Here is a 17,290-nt window from a genome sequence, read left to right on the forward strand (position 1 = left end):
TCTCTCTCTCTTTTAGGAGAGATTTTTCGCTATAGGGCATGTGAGCTTGCCAGAAAGAAATACAGAGACAGAAAGCGAGAAATCACCCCCTCTGGGGGGCATGGCCATACCACAATCCCTTCTCCTCCTTCATTCTCCTCTTGGGATCTTGGGCACACATGCATAGGCGCCCGGTGTGAGTTTTAAGCGGTCAAGTCCAGAACTTGAACCACAGTCAACTATGTGGGAGTCCAACGATGTGACCACTATGCCATCTGCTGTCTATTTCTAATAAGAACATCTGCTATCTATTTCCAGGTCACTGTGGCTCATTATCCAACTCTGGCCCACATTCCAGACTGCGCTCAAATTCTTTGGAGTACCTCATTCAGTGAGTAGGCAGTGTTTTAACAGAGGCAAATAAAAGTTATTCATCCGAGTGTTTCGGATCATGTTTTCCATCAGCGGGTAAACTGTTGCAGACGCAGTCTGCTTCCCATCAGTCTCCACGTACAAACCTCTGCAATGCCGACGGTATCCTGCTACATTTTCAAGACCGTAACCCTAAGACATGTGACAAACTACATTTGATTAAAGAAGCATGCCTACATTGGCCACCCCACCGTCACTTGGAAATTCTAGGACAGGTAGAAAGTCTAACGCAAGTGTCAGAGCCAGGAGGAACATCGTCTGCGGGGCATCACCGGTACTCTCCCAGATCAGGCAGGTGTACTCGTCCGACTCAGAGGCAAACATTTCCCCACGCCTGTCTTACAGGGGTGATGAAGGTATATCTCTTTTTAATATTCTCTGAAAAACATTTCAGAGAAGAACTGAGATCTAAGTTTGTCTACATTTTAGTCTTTCGAATCTGGCTTTCGGGTAGCAATTAGGTAGATTCACAGATACTCCATATTAGATGACTTCAAATGAACCTCCCAAATATACTTCATTCTTAAAACATTCTGGCTATTGAAGTTTAATTTAATTTCATGCCTTTGTTTCCAAAAAATAATTTTGGTCATTTAACTGAAACTGGAAAGAAATGTTGGCAAGATTGAACTCTGGCACAGGTAATGCATAAAAGCCACTGGAAAGAGAGCAACACTTTTCCAAAACTAGTTCCTAATATTCCAGACAGAAAGGACCCTAAACCAAGTGTACTATTCTCCTTTAAACCAGCTTAGCAAATTATCTGCAGAAATAGCATGACTCTATAAAAGCCTAACCCAACAGCGCCTCCACATTATAGCACAGACGATATTTTCTGCTTGGAGAACATGAGTTCTCCTGGGGGGTTTTATAGCTAGTAAAACTATATAGAGAATGCTTGGTTTTCTAAAGGGATCTGAACTTCAAGACGATCTTAAGTTATATTAGTAATGTGAGTTACTGTTATAATGTTTTAGTATAGAATTATTTATCAATACTTCAATATTAAATATGCCATACAGTACATTGACACAAGACCCTTCTCTAAGTCTAGTTTTCATTTTCTTACTTCTTGTCCCACCAATTTTACCAAAGATTTAAAATTTTCTTCAAAACATAAGTCAAGTAAGATATATATTTTGAAAGTTTATGCTTAGAAAATTAACTACAAATGACTACTAGATATCTGGCAGCTTACAGGTTTGTCACAGTTGGAGACAGACGGACAACTGAAAGCCCTGGGTCTCAAACTACAACCACATCTAAGTACACAGTTTCCTGTTTACTTGGCAGCACCCTTTCTTACAGGTGCAGGGTGCTGACTTTTGGCAGTAAAGAACTAATTTATATTCCTTAAGAATATCTTCCTACTTTCTGTAAACAGTTTAGACAATTAATTAAAGTTGTAGCACTTAAACGTCATACTGGAAACCTGCTGTTAGTAGAGACTAATGTAATTCAGTATGTGGAAAGTCAAACCGTTCTCAACAAGACTCGTTTAGATGAATGGGTCAGTAGCAACTTGGAACTGAGCCCGACATAGTCATTTCTGCTCAAAGGCAATTAAGTATTGAATATTATACTTCAAAATGCATATGGGGAATGTTGAATTTTAGTCTAGTACCAGAATGATAAAAAAAAAAAAAGCCTTACAAGAATGTTTAAATACAATTCACTTGAAGAAATTACAAGGACCTATAAAGGGTACTGCATGTTCTACTTATAATAAAAAGACTATTATAAAGTGTAAGTGGCAAAAACGTATACATTTTGCATATAATCTTATGCCTGTTTAGACTTAAAGGAGTGCTCTCATCTATAACACTTTATCCTCATGCTGACGAACACACAAACACTGAACAAAGGTGGCTTCCTCGAGGCTGGGCAGTGGTGCGACAGCAGAACAAGGTACTCTGCGAGGCAGGTCCACAGAGGAAGGTGGCCAGTTCGCATCGAGTCCTCCCTGAGTAAGCTGGGCACCTGGGTGTCCAAGATCCAGGCTCGCAGAAGGTGAGAACGGGTCTCCGTGCAGAGACCTCGTCGAGGGTACTGTATCTCTGCCTCTGTTTCTCGTATTTATGGGATAAATAAATAAAGCTTCTTAAAAAAGAGCAGTTTCCTTCTTTGCTATGAGATTCATCAACTCTAAAGTAAGGATAAAGGGTTACGAAGACAGAAAGTAAAACTTGTCAAGAGCGGGGACCAGCAGACTACGTTGCTGGACTCCCACATATTTGATTGTGATTCGAGCCCTGGATCTGGCAGCTTAAGACTCACGCCAGGTATGTGTGCATGCATGCCCAAAATCCTGAGAGGAGAACGGAGGAAAATGGATTATGGTGTGTTCATCCTCCCAGGGGGTGATTTCTCACATTCTGACTCTCTGTCTCTCTAGCAAGTGCAGTCATCCTATAGCAAAAAACAAACAAACAAACAAACAAAAAAAAAAACACACACACACAAAACACAACTCTCTCAAAAACAAACAAACAAAATCTTTTCAAGAGCTAATAGATCTTAATTGGCAAAGCAGTATCACTTGTGTATTTACATAGTATGAAAGAACGTTGAGAGGAAAAGAAAGAAAAGGATGGAGTTGAGGTAAAATGATGAAAACGGACATGTCTCCTGTCTGTTTTTTCAGTAAAGGGCACATGGCAGAGAAGGGAATGTGGAATTGAGAGACGCATGCAGTAAGCCAGCAGATCAAGCATCTGTTAACGTAGTATCGTTTCTATGTGAGCAATTCAGAACTCAAGCCCAGTAAGCAGCAGCAGCTTTTTTAAAAAACTGAGAGGTATGATTTAATACAGGTGAAGTGAATGCTTTTTTTTTTTTTTTGAGAGATTTTTTTTTTTTTTTTGCTATAGGGCGTATGGGCTCGTCAGAAAGAGAGACACAGAGAGACAGAAAGAGAGAAATCACCCTCCAGGGGGAATGGCCACACCTCAATCCCTTCTCCTCCATTCTCCTCTTGGGATCTTGGGCACGCACGCACACACGCCCGGTGTGAGTTTAAGCCACCGGGCCCAGGACTCGAACTGCAGTCGACTACATGGGAGTCCAGCGCTGTAGCCATTACAATAACTGCTGGTCCCGAAGTACATGCTTCTTAAGTATTCGTTTCAGTGGGTTTTGACAAAGTATCATCTTTGTAAGTAACACCTGGACCAAGATGTAAACGTCCTTTCCCTCCAGGCCTTTAGAACAGTTCCTGCATTACCTACTTCTCCAGCCAGAGGCAAGCACCGCTTTTCTGTCAGCAGAGTGAGTACTGATTATTCTGGAACTCCGCGTAAGGAGGAAAGTATGACCCTGTGTGGCTCTTCGTGCATGGCCAGCAGCCCATCCCTCTCTCCTGCTAATGTCATCTGTCTCTCCAGCCTCCTGGTGATGGGCATTTGAGCCCTCCCCAGTTTGGAGCTGATGTGGATAAAGTTTCTAGGAACACTCTTGTGCCAATGTTTTTGTGGACATGTGTTTTCCTGTTTTCTTGACTAAATACCAGGCAGGGCTGGGACTGAGGTGGGAAAGGGCAGTACAGAAGGTACGACATTTGAAGAGGCCCTATACCTAGGAGTGGAATCGCTGGATCAGGAGATAGATTGTGCTACAACGGTTTAGTCTTACTTTAAGTTACAGCAGTAAATCTTCACCCTTAGACTTGCCATGGATTCTTCCGTCAAGAAATCTATCCTTTAAAAGGAGTGCAATAGCAGGTTAGCATTTCAGCGCATTTTAACGAGGAAGGAGGATTGCGGCAAGCTCATGGCAAGTCCTTTTCTTTGATTTTGGCTTACTACAACTTTCTTTCTACATTAAATAACAACTCTGGGTGATTTTAAGATAATTTCAGAAAAATCTGCGAAGCTCATTTAGTAGTATATTTGTTATAAAAGTGTAGACCACATACTCTTCCTGCCAAGAGAGGAAGAAAGCTTGCTGCGTCACTGAGCCACCTGAGTTCAAGCTGGATCACGAGTCCTGCCCCGACTACGACTTGTCCACTCCCCTCACTGTGGCCTTCGCTGAGCCCCTGGGAAGGCCAGTGCTATGCTACTCCTGGGTACACAGGACCCCTTCGAGGAAAGTCATCTTAACTTCAGCTAGCAAAAGGTTTTGTTATAGGGAGATTTGAAAATTTCATATACCCTTTTGGGAAGTTTGTTACATACTTTGGAGAATGTATGCCTCTCAAAAGCTGAACCCTGGACAATGTCAACCTTGCATTTCTGAGAATTACGCTGCCTGTGAATTCAGTTCCCCGAAATAAAAATTTGCACCTGGATTGCATCCTTTAACAAATAACAGAAAAAAACAAAACGCGGCAGTTTCTACTTAAAATGCTTTTTTGTCCATCAATTTCTGCTTTTCACGCAGCTGTCCTGACGTTACACAGTACCTCATGGGTTTCCTCTCTCGAAGTAAGTCTTCTAAACTTCGTTCACAGTGCTCGGCCACCACCACCAGCCTTTCTGAGTGGAAAAACCAAACAAGACACAGAGTCACTTTATATTTGATTAACATGATACTGTAATAACAAAATAATATACCCCACTTAAGATAGGAACGTAAAAGGGATCTTCAAAATCTATGGAAAATGTGTACTTACAGAAAACTATATGTGAATTTCAGATTTGTTTCGCACCCAAAAAAACCCTTGTTCTTTTTTTTTGTTTTAGGTCAGAGAGCACATATGTCACCAGAGAGAGACAGAGAGGAGGACAGGGAGAAAGCACTCCCCGTGGGGCATAGTCACCTCATCGCAATCGCCCCTTTCATTTACCCATCCATCAGGATTTGGGGGATGCACACACAACCCCCCAGAGTGTTTTTCAAGCTGCCAGGGCTGGGACTCAAACTGCTCTGTTAGGCATGTAGGATCTGGCTCCCCTAAGCACTAGGGCACCAAGTCGGCCCAAGAGACTTGGGCTTTACTTTGCACAGTTTCTGAAGTCCGCTCACACAGCACAAATAACATTTTAAGTTTCTCAAACTCCTGGGACCAGCAGATGGTGTAATGGTTACGTCGCTGGACTCCCATGTAGTCGACCGGGATTCAAGTCCCAGACCCGGCGGCTTAAACAAACTCATGCAGGGCATGTGTGTGCGTGCCCAAAATCCAAGAGAATGAAGAAGGGAATGCAGCACGGCCATCCACCCAGGGGGCGATTTCTTGCTTTCTGTCTCTCTGTGTCTCTTCGTCTCTCCAGCAAGTATACGTGTCCTAAAGCAAAAATCTCTTTAAAGAAAAAGTTTCTCAAATTCCTTATTAACTATTTCATTATCAACTACATAGAATATTAGATAGGAGGCTAATAATACAACAAATAACAATTCTTTTCCATCTTCTGTTTTCTCAAGAGTTTTTCTTCTGTGCATTAGAGAATACACAAAGGCTGGCCATGGGGGTCAAAGAAGTGATCCTTCTTCTTATATAGCCTGGAAAGAGGAAAACCCTGGATGAAAACGTAAGACTATTTTGAAAGGAGAGGGAAGTGGGAGCTAGGTACCCACTGTATTGGCAATCTGGTTCACACACTCACTCGGCATGTTGGTGAAATCGCAGTGACCGGGACTCCCACAGAAGGTCGGCATGTGCCATCTGGCTCCCTGCAGCTCTAGGGCTGTGGCTGCCCAAGGGAGCTTTACTTCCATGCATGATGGAGAGCATGTGATGGAGAGCACGTGATGAAGAGCACATGCACGCATGGAGCAGGGCAGGCAGGGAGTGAGGACGCACCTCTGACAGAGCTGGTTATGCTGCAGTCCCTTTTCCTCCTAATCTCTATCCACACAAGTTTTTGGCCAGGTGTGCACCTGCCGGGTGTGGTGTCCCCAGGGCCAAGATTCACATTGAGGTCAGCCATGTGGGAGCCAGTCTCTTCTGACATTGCTTAACCGCTCGCTGGTGGGGGGGGGGGGGGTGGGCAGTCCTACCCAGGCCTGCTATGTCCTATGGATTTCGAACTTGCGTAGCCAGCTCCCACTGTCACACAGCCCAGTTGCCCGTGAGCACTCCCTCAGTGTAGATCTGGCTGGTCTGATTTTCTGATGAGACCCACTTATATAGCCACTTAGGTCGAAGTCGATGCGCTGGACAGACAGAATCAATGGCCTGACAGATCCTTAACCAGTCTATTATTTTCTACCTGAATTTCAAATCTATTATTTAAAAAAATTTTGTTCTTGGAATCAGCAGATGGCTTAATGGTTACCTTGCTGGACTTCCACGTAGTCGAATGCAGTTTGAGTTCCAGATCCGGTGGCTTGAAACTCACTCCAGGCACGTGTGCATGTGTGCCCAAAATCCAGAGAAGAGAATGGTGGAGAAGGGATCGCTTTCTGTCTCTGTCTCTCTCTATCTCTCCAGTGAATGCACACATCCTATAGCAAAAATCTCTCAAAAAAATGTGTTCTGGTTTCACACAATCATTGAAAGATTTCTGGATAATAAGTAACAAACAAAAAGGGTGCACTACCATGTAGAGTCTTCGCTTGCTTCTAACCACTGCTGATATTTCCAGCGGAAAGACTGAGTTTGTTAATGAAGCATTTGTATGCTCGATGTAAATGCCGTTGTCTATGTGACGTATGCAAACATCAGCGTAGGAACTTCTTTGGTGTGAGTCTAAGATCTCCTACGTGGGTTATTAACTCAGCACATCTAGTTATGTTTGCTTTGTTGAGCCTTTCCGAGTTGCTCTCTGGGCTAGAAAGTCTCTGTTGCTTCTTACCACATCTGATGAAACTAAATTCAACTATTTAAATAGCTGCTCTGGGACCAGCAGAAGGCACAGTGTTTAAGGTGCTGAACTCCCACATGGCCTACCATGGTTTGACCAGAAGCTTGAAAATCATGCTGGGTGTATGTGCGTGTGCATGCACATCTAAAATCCCAAGAGGAGAATGGAGAAGGGATTGTGGCGTGGCCATCCTCTCGGAGGGCTGATTTCTTGCTTTCTCTCTCTGGTGAATGCATATACCCTGTAGCAAAAAATCTCTCTAAAATAGTAATAATAATAGTAATAATAATAATAAAATGAAATGAAATAGCTGCTCTTAACTGGAGCTACAATGGCCTGTGAAAGCACTTTAGAAGGTCTGCAAACTTAAAATAGTGTTGTGCCTACTCTTTCTAGACAATGAGTTTGCAGTTTTTATCAGATTCTCAAAAACATTCCTAACATAAAAAATGTGTTTAAAAGCAGCGCTGCAGCCCACCTACAAAGGTGCAGGTGACAGGGTGCTACTGGGTGATACTAGGACGTTTTGGGCGCCCAGGTTTGGATACAGGTTTAGCCCAGGTTGAATACCGAACACCCTGGCTGTACCTGTGATCCTGGCTGGCTGGAGGTGAGGGGGAATCACATGTGGCAAGACCCCACCAAGGGTACTTGTCTGGAGAGGGAGAGTGAAGCCAAGCAAAGAATTTTTAAAATCCTTAAAAGAAAAGAAGCGTTGGTATAAGTATCAGGAAGTATAGGGTGACTGTCTTCTTTCCTTAACGGTAGACTTGACTGGTTCTAAGATAGATAGGTCCTAGATTTCCCGGTCGCTTTGACCTGTGCCTGGTGTCGAACCACATGTCCACTGATCAGGAGACTCACAGTCAAGCGGCTTACACGCCGCACAAGTTCTGGCCACCGGAGAGAATGGGAGCAGAACCTGCCTCTGAGTTGTTTTTGGTAGAAGGGTGCTTTTTCTAATTGGCTTAAAAGATAACCACTGAGAACAGCGGCCACAATTACTATGCCCACGGGGTAGAGTCCTGAGTCCCAGCCATTTGCCAAGTCTAGAGAAGAACTTCTGGCAAGATTTTTGCTGTCATTTTTTTTAAAAAAATAGCTTTTCACTGAAAAGTGTGTGAAAAGGCTTCAGTGACCTTAACCGGATATTTAAGCATCAAGGGGAGGGGGTGGGTGGGCAGTCCTACCCAGGCCTGCTATGTCCTATGGATTTCGAACTTGCGTAGCCAGCTCCCACTGTCACACAGCCCAGTTGCCCGTGAGCACTCCCTCAGTGTAGATCTGGCTGGTCTGATTTTCTGATGAGACCCACTTATATAGCCACTTAGGTCGAAGTCGATGCGCTGGACAGACAGAATCAATGGCCTGACAGATCCTTAACCAGTCTATTATTTTCTACCTGAATTTCAAATCTATTATTTAAAAAAATTTTGTTCTTGGAATCAGCAGATGGCTTAATGGTTACCTTGCTGGACTTCCACGTAGTCGAATGCAGTTTGAGTTCCAGATCCGGTGGCTTGAAACTCACTCCAGGCACGTGTGCATGTGTGCCCAAAATCCAGAGAAGAGAATGGTGGAGAAGGGATCGCTTTCTGTCTCTGTCTCTCTCTATCTCTCCAGTGAATGCACACATCCTATAGCGAAAATCTCTCAAAAAAATGTGTTCTGGTTTCACACAATCATTGAAAGATTTCTGGATAATAAGTAACAAACAAAAAGGGTGCACTACCATGTAGAGTCTTCGCTTGCTTCTAACCACTGCTGATATTTCCAGCGGAAAGACTGAGTTTGTTAATGAAGCATTTGTATGCTCGATGTAAATGCCGTTGTCTATGTGACGTATGCAAACATCAGCGTAGGAACTTCTTTGGTGTGAGTCTAAGATCTCCTACGTGGGTTATTAACTCAGCACATCTAGTTATGTTTGCTTTGTTGAGCCTTTCCGAGTTGCTCTCTGGGCTAGAAAGTCTCTGTTGCTTCTTACCACATCTGATGAAACTAAATTCAACTATTTAAATAGCTGCTCTGGGACCAGCAGAAGGCACAGTGTTTAAGGTGCTGGACTCCCACATGGCCTACCATGGTTTGACCAGAAGCTTGAAAATCATGCTGGGTGTATGTGCGTGTGCATGCACATCTAAAATCCCAAGAGGAGAATGGAGAAGGGATTGTGGCGTGGCCATCCTCTCGGAGGGCTGATTTCTTGCTTTCTCTCTCTGGTGAATGCATATACCCTGTAGCAAAAAATCTCTCTAAAATAGTAATAATAATAGTAATAATAATAATAAAATGAAATGAAATAGCTGCTCTTAACTGGAGCTACAATGGCCTGTGAAAGCACTTTAGAAGGTCTGCAAACTTAAAATAGTGTTGTGCCTACTCTTTCTAGACAATGAGTTTGCAGTTTTTATCAGATTCTCAAAAACATTCCTAACATAAAAAATGTGTTTAAAAGCAGCGCTGCAGCCCACCTACAAAGGTGCAGGTGACAGGGTGCTACTGGGTGATACTAGGACGTTTTGGGCGCCCAGGTTTGGATACAGGTTTAGCCCAGGTTGAATACCGAACACCCTGGCTGTACCTGTGATCCTGGCTGGCTGGAGGTGAGGGGGAATCACATGTGGCAAGACCCCACCAAGGGTACTTGTCTGGAGAGGGAGAGTGAAGCCAAGCAAAGAATTTTTAAAATCCTTAAAAGAAAAGAAGCGTTGGTATAAGTATCAGGAAGTATAGGGTGACTGTCTTCTTTCCTTAACGGTAGACTTGACTGGTTCTAAGATAGATAGGTCCTAGATTTCCCGGTCGCTTTGACCTGTGCCTGGTGTCGAACCACATGTCCACTGATCAGGAGACTCACAGTCAAGCGGCTTACACGCCGCACAAGTTCTGGCCACCGGAGAGAATGGGAGCAGAACCTGCCTCTGAGTTGTTTTTGGTAGAAGGGTGCTTTTTCTAATTGGCTTAAAAGATAACCACTGAGAACAGCGGCCACAATTACTATGCCCACGGGGTAGAGTCCTGAGTCCCAGCCATTTGCCAAGTCTAGAGAAGAACTTCTGGCAAGATTTTTGCTGTCATTTTTTTTAAAAAAATAGCTTTTCACTGAAAAGTGTGTGAAAAGGCTTCAGTGACCTTAACCGGATATTTAAGCATCAAGGGGATCATTGGAACGCTTCATACCCCTAAGCAGATATTGTCAGTCCCTGCACCCTTCAGGGCTGCCCCATGGCACCATCCAGTGCAGATTCTAAAGAATTTCCCACCACAGGGTCGGCCCGGTTCCCAGCCACCCCAGACAAAGCTCGGCAGTGGAGAAGAGCTTCATTATCGCCCAGGGCTGGTGACCAGGACGAGTCTCACTGGTTTATGCTGGCGGGTTTAGAGTAGGTCTCTCTTTACCAACTCTTCCTGCTTCGCTTAGTGCCTATTGTTTCCTACAGTGTACTATGTTTATTCCCAGGATATGCGGGCTCTTCAAAAAATTGCTAGGCCCCCTTCTCTTTGGATAAGTGAGTCAGTTCTAGATATATTTCTTTTACATTAATTACACGTTTTCTCCATGAGAACAAAGAGACAGAGGCGCTCCGAGAAGCGCCCTTCTGCTGTGCTCGTCCTCCACTCTCTGAGCTCGGGCCGCAGGCAGTGCACATGTGTCTGTGGTGCAGAGGCAGGTCCCGGAAGATGATGTCAGGACGTCCCCACTTGTGGACGGCTGTGCTGCCCCTGCACCACCTGGGCCCCTTAGATACTTCTTTAACTCCTTTTCCTTCTTCCACCTAGACTCCTGTAAACACAGGTGCCTCTGGGGAGCACTCTCGCCACCCTTGCATATGAACCTCCTTTTCGTTTATAATTTTAGGTAGGAATTGATCCCCACAGACACAATCGTTTGCTACCATGATTGTTCTTGGAAGCCAGCTCCACAGTCTAGTTGTCGCCCTCAGTTCTGACCACTACGCTGCTGTTTACTCTCCTCACCCCTCTCGCTCCTCGGGCTGCTGAGCCCCCTCTGCTAGAGCAGCGTATGTCATGGATATGTATGAAATTCAAGTCCTGGGCCAGCAGGTGGCACGGAGGTGAAGGTTACACTGGCAATGTTCAACGTTCTAAAGGTTTGTGCATAAGGAACAAATAACTGAATTAAAGTACGTGTTTATGTAAAGCTATGTTCGTTCCAAACAATCTCAGTCATTTCAGATTAATATAATTTGAAGAATTTGAGAAGTTTCTATTCAACGTTTTATTCTTTAGTGAATAACACATACCTCTCACTGATGGAACACCTCCTGATTCTGGGTTGGATTCTACTTGTCCCCTCAGAGAACTCTGGTTTTGGCTCTACTTCTCCCTCTTTACTGTTTCTGCTATGCAGATAGCTTATCACTGTGTTCTCACGTTACCTTAGCCCAGAAGTCAGGCTTTCCCTGTTTTCTATAGATCACTCAAAAGAGATCGGGAACCAGTAGTTAGTGTAATGGCTATGTCGCTGGACTCCCACGTAGTGGACCGCGGTTCGCGTCCTGGACCTGGTGGCTTAAAACTCACGCCAGACGCGTGTGCATGCGTGCCCAAGATCCTGAGAGGAGAATGGAGGAGAAGGGATTGCGGCTTGACCATCCCCCCCGGGGGGTGATTTCTCACTTTCTGTCTCTATGTCTCTCTCTGTCTGTCTGGCAAGCGCACGCGCCCTATAGTGAAAATCTCTCCAAAAAAAAAAAAGAAAAGAAACTTAAAAAAAAAAGAGATTCAAGGTATTTTTGCTAACCCAGCAGGGTAAAGTATTTAATCTTAAGAATAGTGGGCATTTTAGTAGAATTTGAGAACTGGTTTATTTTCAAAAGTTAAGGAAAATACTGTTTTTTGAGTTTTTTGCTATAGGGTGCATGTGGTCACCAGAGAGACAGAAAGACAGAAAGTGAGAAATCATCCCCCAGAGGGAATGGCCACGCCGTAATTCCTTCTCCTTCAGTCTCCTCTTGGGATTTTGGGCATGCAAGCACATATGTCCGGCGTGCGTTTCAAGCCACCGATTCCAGGACTCAAATGGCAGTCAGCATGTGGGAGTCCAGTGCCTTAACCACTACGCCACCTGCAGGTCCCAAGGAAAATACTTTAAAAAGAGAAAGGACAATAAGTAAAGAAACCGTACAAAGTTTGTAAAAGATCATGTTTCTGTATTTAGGTAAATATCTACTAATTAATTTCTTAATAAGTTGCCTCATTATAAAAGTAATTTGCATCAGTTGGATTTCTTTCTGTGCCCTGACCTATGCAAGAAGCTTACAAATACAAAGTCCATCCTAAAAAAACTACACATTTTTATTACTGATCTTCCATCTTATTCTAACTTTGCTTCCTTTCTTCCTGACGAGGATCAGTGTATGCTATCCCAAAATATATCACTTTGGGGTAAAAACTGTTTGGAGCTGAAGATAATGAGCCCCCCGTCATTCTCCTTTTCTGCCCCAAAGCAGGACATAACGTTCCCTGTGTAAAGGTGACTGAGATTTCCGTGTGTGAAAGTGTTCCCCTCCTCTGTGCAGGAGGAGGATTCTTATTTAATAACGGACCTACGTAACTTTTATTTACCATACATTTCCTGTTCCTCTTCCCAAGACCTAACTTTATAGCCTTTTCTACGGAACTTAGAAAATGATAAAAGCTATGAAGGACTTTAAGAAGGGGCCTTGGCTCAGACTGCAGGGCACCGGGTGCCGCCCACCCAGGAGAGGAAGTGACGTACAAACAAGCGCACGTGTGGGGGGCCGTGGTACCACCGAGAGAACGAAGGAGCTCGGCTTGGCTGGAGCAGAGGCTGAAGTGGTAGAAATGACAAGAAATATAACTACAAAGGACAGAAGGGTCTTACATGAATCGCCGGGTGAAGAGTTTGAGTTTTACCTGACAGAGCTGCGAGTCCATGGGTAAGTGCATGGGTGTGGGGAGGAGGAGGGAGCAGGTGAGCACATGTACTGATTTCTTTCCATGTTTATGGTATGTTTATACCCCAGTCAGGGCAACGAGATAGAAAACACGAAAGAGGGGAAAAATGTAAAAGACCACTTACCATGCTTCCCTCTAGAAATATCCACATACTGGCACAGTCTGGGGTGGGTGATGGTCTTAAGGATTTGAAAGCGCCCTAAAATTTTGATGGAGTTTGGTGTGAGGGGAAGCCCGTTGCTTCCACAGACGTCATGCGGCAGAGCCGAGGCGAAGAAGGTAAAGGCCCCCATTTCGGCATCCTTCAAGGGAAACATTTCTGGAGTCCTAGATTTTCTGAGATAACCTGGGAAAAGAGAGACGTTATGATATATAGAGCAACACACACTAAGATGGTATTTCCTTAAACAGAGGCCTTAGCATTTGATTAATATTAGGTCATCTGGAAATTCACGATGCAGTTTTGCATAGAAAAACAGAAAAATATGTCATGGCTTTTCCTATGACCCAATAGTATCCAGCTTGAAGGAAAGCATCAATCTAACCACTTCACAGTTAAAAATACTAAAGTTAAAAAATTCCAAGATACCATCAGAGTAAAATACGCCCACACATAAATTTATATTGCATCTCTAATTAAATGAAAAGATTTCCAGTTACATAAGAAAAAAGGACAAAATCCCATTTTCGATGATGCCTGACAGTTTTAAAGGTGGAGTAAGCACATTATTTCATGCTCACGAAAGGCTCTGCTCTTTACTTAAAGTTTGAAAACCCCACGTACTATCAAGAATCTTTCCTTCTTACACAGTGAAGGACATCAAGAGGGAAAATATAGACACCAACCACAAACTAAATAATCAGGGTCCCTATAAACAGTGGCAAAACACTACAATATTAAATTACTGATCGATTTTCATTTCTGTGGTAGGTGTTTTACCTACATGATCTGCTTTAATCTCAACAATTCTGACCGACGTTATTGCCGCCAGTTTAGAGACAGCTGTCCCCTGAGCACAGCCAGAGGGTCCTTTTTGGGTTGACTCCAAATAAACAGAGGCCTTAGCGTTATGTGCTGGAACCACCTGGAGATGAAGACACTTATTCCAGATCAGTCTGAATCACGCTAAGGCAGCCACGACAGAAAGGCCTCGAGACACAGACTACCTGACCCAGGTGTCTCTATGGAGACATGCCACTGCCTCAGCTCTGAATTCTGACGTCCTCAGCGTTGACAATAAATACGCTGGACCACTTTTCTGTTTAGAAACCAAAAATGTTTCAAAATGTATAAACTTGAACAAGAAAGAGAAGGGAGCCCTGAGCTGATGAAAGATTTCCATAACTTCCTACAAAGCAAATGTATATGGAAAAGGACGACAGCAGGAAACAAAACAGGGACGCTGCGGTCTAAAATAATGAGGAAATGTCCCTGGCCTCTTACGATTCAGAGGGTTCAGACAGAGATGGCAGGGACAATGGTGAATAGCAGTCAGAAGAGCATTTGAAACAAGAAGAGTGATTTGAAATGCTGAAGAACTGAAGAGTCCATTCTGCCACTAGCCCCGGAACATGGGCAGTTACACTCTTCAAGCAAAAGAAGGTAATGTTCTTTTCTAAAGGAAATGAGCAAATCCTCCAAGAATTGTAGTAGCTGGTATGGGCACTGGTGGCAAAAGCAAACTCCTCCTAATTCTGCAATCTGTAGAACCCCAGTCCACTCAGGCATCCTAAAATGAAGTGTGCCAACACATATCCATATATACAAAGCTCCCAACTCTTAAACAGTGAACTGTCTAAGAATCATTAGATAGTTGAGGAAAGATTATAGTATAAAGGGCAAGGAATGAAATAAGCCCCCCAAAACCTGGCTTTGAAGGTAATAGAAATAATTTGCGAAAAAAATAAAACAAAAACTCTAATATAAAACAGGAGGTTATGGAAAAATACATTTCACCGAAGAGTAGAGAAATGGCCAACAGATACGTAAGATGATCAACAGCTTCTTCATCAATAATCAAGAAATGGCATTAGGGGTGCTGCTGCACAGTGCTGGAAGCCACACGGGAAGGCTCCAGGTGCTCACCCTAGGTGAACCTACACACGCGGGACAGGTGGGCTGTGAGTACAGCTGACCTGCGGTGCTCGGGGAAGGATCTTGGCATGGAGACTTTGTTGAGGGTTCCTGTCTCTGTCTCTCAAGAAGGAAATAAATAAATAAATTTACAAGAAAATAATCAAGGAATTTCTCACTAAAATCATGTGAGAATTTATCACTGCCAAATAATAAAACTTAAAACACAGAATACACATGTTAGGAGGATATAGAAAAATAGACTGTATTTACTCTCAGTTGGAGTATAACTTGGCACAGTCATTCCAGAAAACCGTTTGACACTATTAATATAGTAAGAAACTACCTTGATGTTATATTCCTGCAGAAACTCCTACACACACAAACACACACACACACACACACACACACACACACAGAGAAAGACATGCACATGAGAGGTCCGGACAAGAAAGATCAGGGCAGCATTGTTTCCAGTATCCCCAAGCTGGAGACAACGTCAATGTCCAATGATAGGTGAATGGTTAAATAAATTGTGGTAACACTAAATATGAAAAAGCATGTAGGATAGAAAATAAGCAAACTATAGGAATGTTTAATAGCATAGGTGAAAGACTCACACTGAGACATTCACTTAGCTCCTTCAATGGGCTCATTACAAGACGAATAAACTCTACCTGGACATGTTGCCACACATTTTCAAAGTGTCAAGCATAATTAGATCCTTTGAATCATTTCAGGGAGATAAAAATAGTTTGACGATCAGCAAATTAACATCAGATTGGCATTCTCAACTTCTTATTAGCAATGATGGAAGCCAGAGGACACTGAAGTCCTGAAAGATTTGAAAGGACATAATTATGATGCTATATACAACCAAGTTGTCGATCATTATAGTGAATGATGATTCATAGCAGTGCAAACATTGAAAACTAAAAGTGCCATCCACACACCTTTGGGAGTGAGTTTCTTTAGGATATATCTAACAAAAACAGAGGGGGAAATCAAATAATAGGAGATATGAGGTTGAGAAACAATGTACCTCGCTGGAGGGGTCAATAAATATAAAGTATACAACATGGAAAGTTACTAAAGGACTGGCACACAAACTGTTCCTAGGACAGGAAGGGTGAGACAGTGAACTGTTGCACTGTATTATTCAGTCACACTATACCACACTATTTTATTTCAGCTAGACATCTTTATCATTAGACAACTGAAAATCAAATAACCAGACAAATGAAAGGCAAGCGATTGGCAAAGATAAAGCTCTAATTATCACGAAACATTTCGTCAGTGTTCCGCTGCTACCACCCCTTGGGTGGGTGCACACGAAAGGCTCACACACAAACAAGAAAATCACACATACGTTTCTTTACACTTAATGAGGAGAAGAACGCTAGAAAGCTAGTGGGGGGAAAAGCTGAGGTGAGAGAGCAGATGAAGAAAACAAGGTAAGCAGTTGAGTTTGAAGACCACTTCGTTCCACGCGTATTTTGAAGCCTGTTTTTAAGTCAGATTTCTTCCAGGTGCCTGTCCACGGGAGTGAACGAGACACGATCTGTCCTCGGAGAACTTGGAATCGAATGGCTCCAACGAGGGCAAGAAGTAAAAATAGGCCAAACCTCACTTAGACTTTGAAGTCCAGGAACAAACCAGAGCCCCAGCCTGCTGCCTACGGTGAGTAACGGAGGGCCAATTCCAGACCCTCTGACCCCCCAGTAAGCCTTCAGTGGAAGCAGCTGCCAGAGCTCCCGAGGACGTGGGCGCCGAGCGACCCAGGGCGGAGGCGGGCGGCAGCGAGGGATGGAGACGGAACCGGCAGCGAGCGGCGCCCCAGCGCAGAGGTCGCGGTCGCGTCGGGCGTGCGGGGCGGGTCGCTCGCACCGGGCAGTCCTCCATCCCCCACACCACCACCCTCCAGGTCACCGAAAACTGGATTCCCGAATACCTGCCTCGGAATCTGGGGACGCAGGCGGGCACACAGACAGGGGGATGGAGCGTCTACACCGGGCCCCAGCGCTGCGGCTGCGAGGGGATCTGACGCCACTGTCCCGGGCCCCAGGCCTGCGATTCAGGTGCTTCAATGGGAGGCCGCTCTCGGGCCGCCAGG

General features: G+C 44.1%; 1 protein-coding gene across 6 annotated transcripts in view; it reads right to left on the bottom strand.

Annotated features, from left to right (window-relative positions):
- The window catches only part of TBCK (TBC1 domain containing kinase), a 109,012-nt gene extending 91,728 nt beyond the window's left edge, over positions 1-17,284 (bottom strand). For 4 of the 6 annotated variants that reach the window (XM_027772926.1, XM_027772927.1, XM_006151164.3 and 1 more), the window contains exons 1-3: positions 17,133-17,284; positions 13,228-13,449; positions 4,814-4,886 (exon numbers count right to left, since the gene is read on the bottom strand). In XM_027772926.1, coding sequence (XP_027628727.1) covers positions 4,814-4,886; positions 13,228-13,420 — 266 coding nt within the window. In that variant the 5' untranslated portion in view covers positions 13,421-13,449; positions 17,133-17,284. Of the gene's footprint in view, positions 1-4,813; positions 4,887-13,227; positions 13,450-15,854; positions 15,944-17,128 lie in introns of those variants that run through there. The other 2 variants (XM_006151166.3, XM_006151165.3) reach the window with 2 other exon arrangements.
- Between the last annotated feature and the right edge of the window lie 6 nt (positions 17,285-17,290).

Source organism: Tupaia chinensis, unplaced genomic scaffold (assembly GCF_000334495.1).
Source record: "Tupaia chinensis unplaced genomic scaffold, TupChi_1.0 Scaffold000315_1, whole genome shotgun sequence".
NCBI lineage: Eukaryota > Metazoa > Chordata > Mammalia > Scandentia > Tupaiidae > Tupaia > Tupaia belangeri.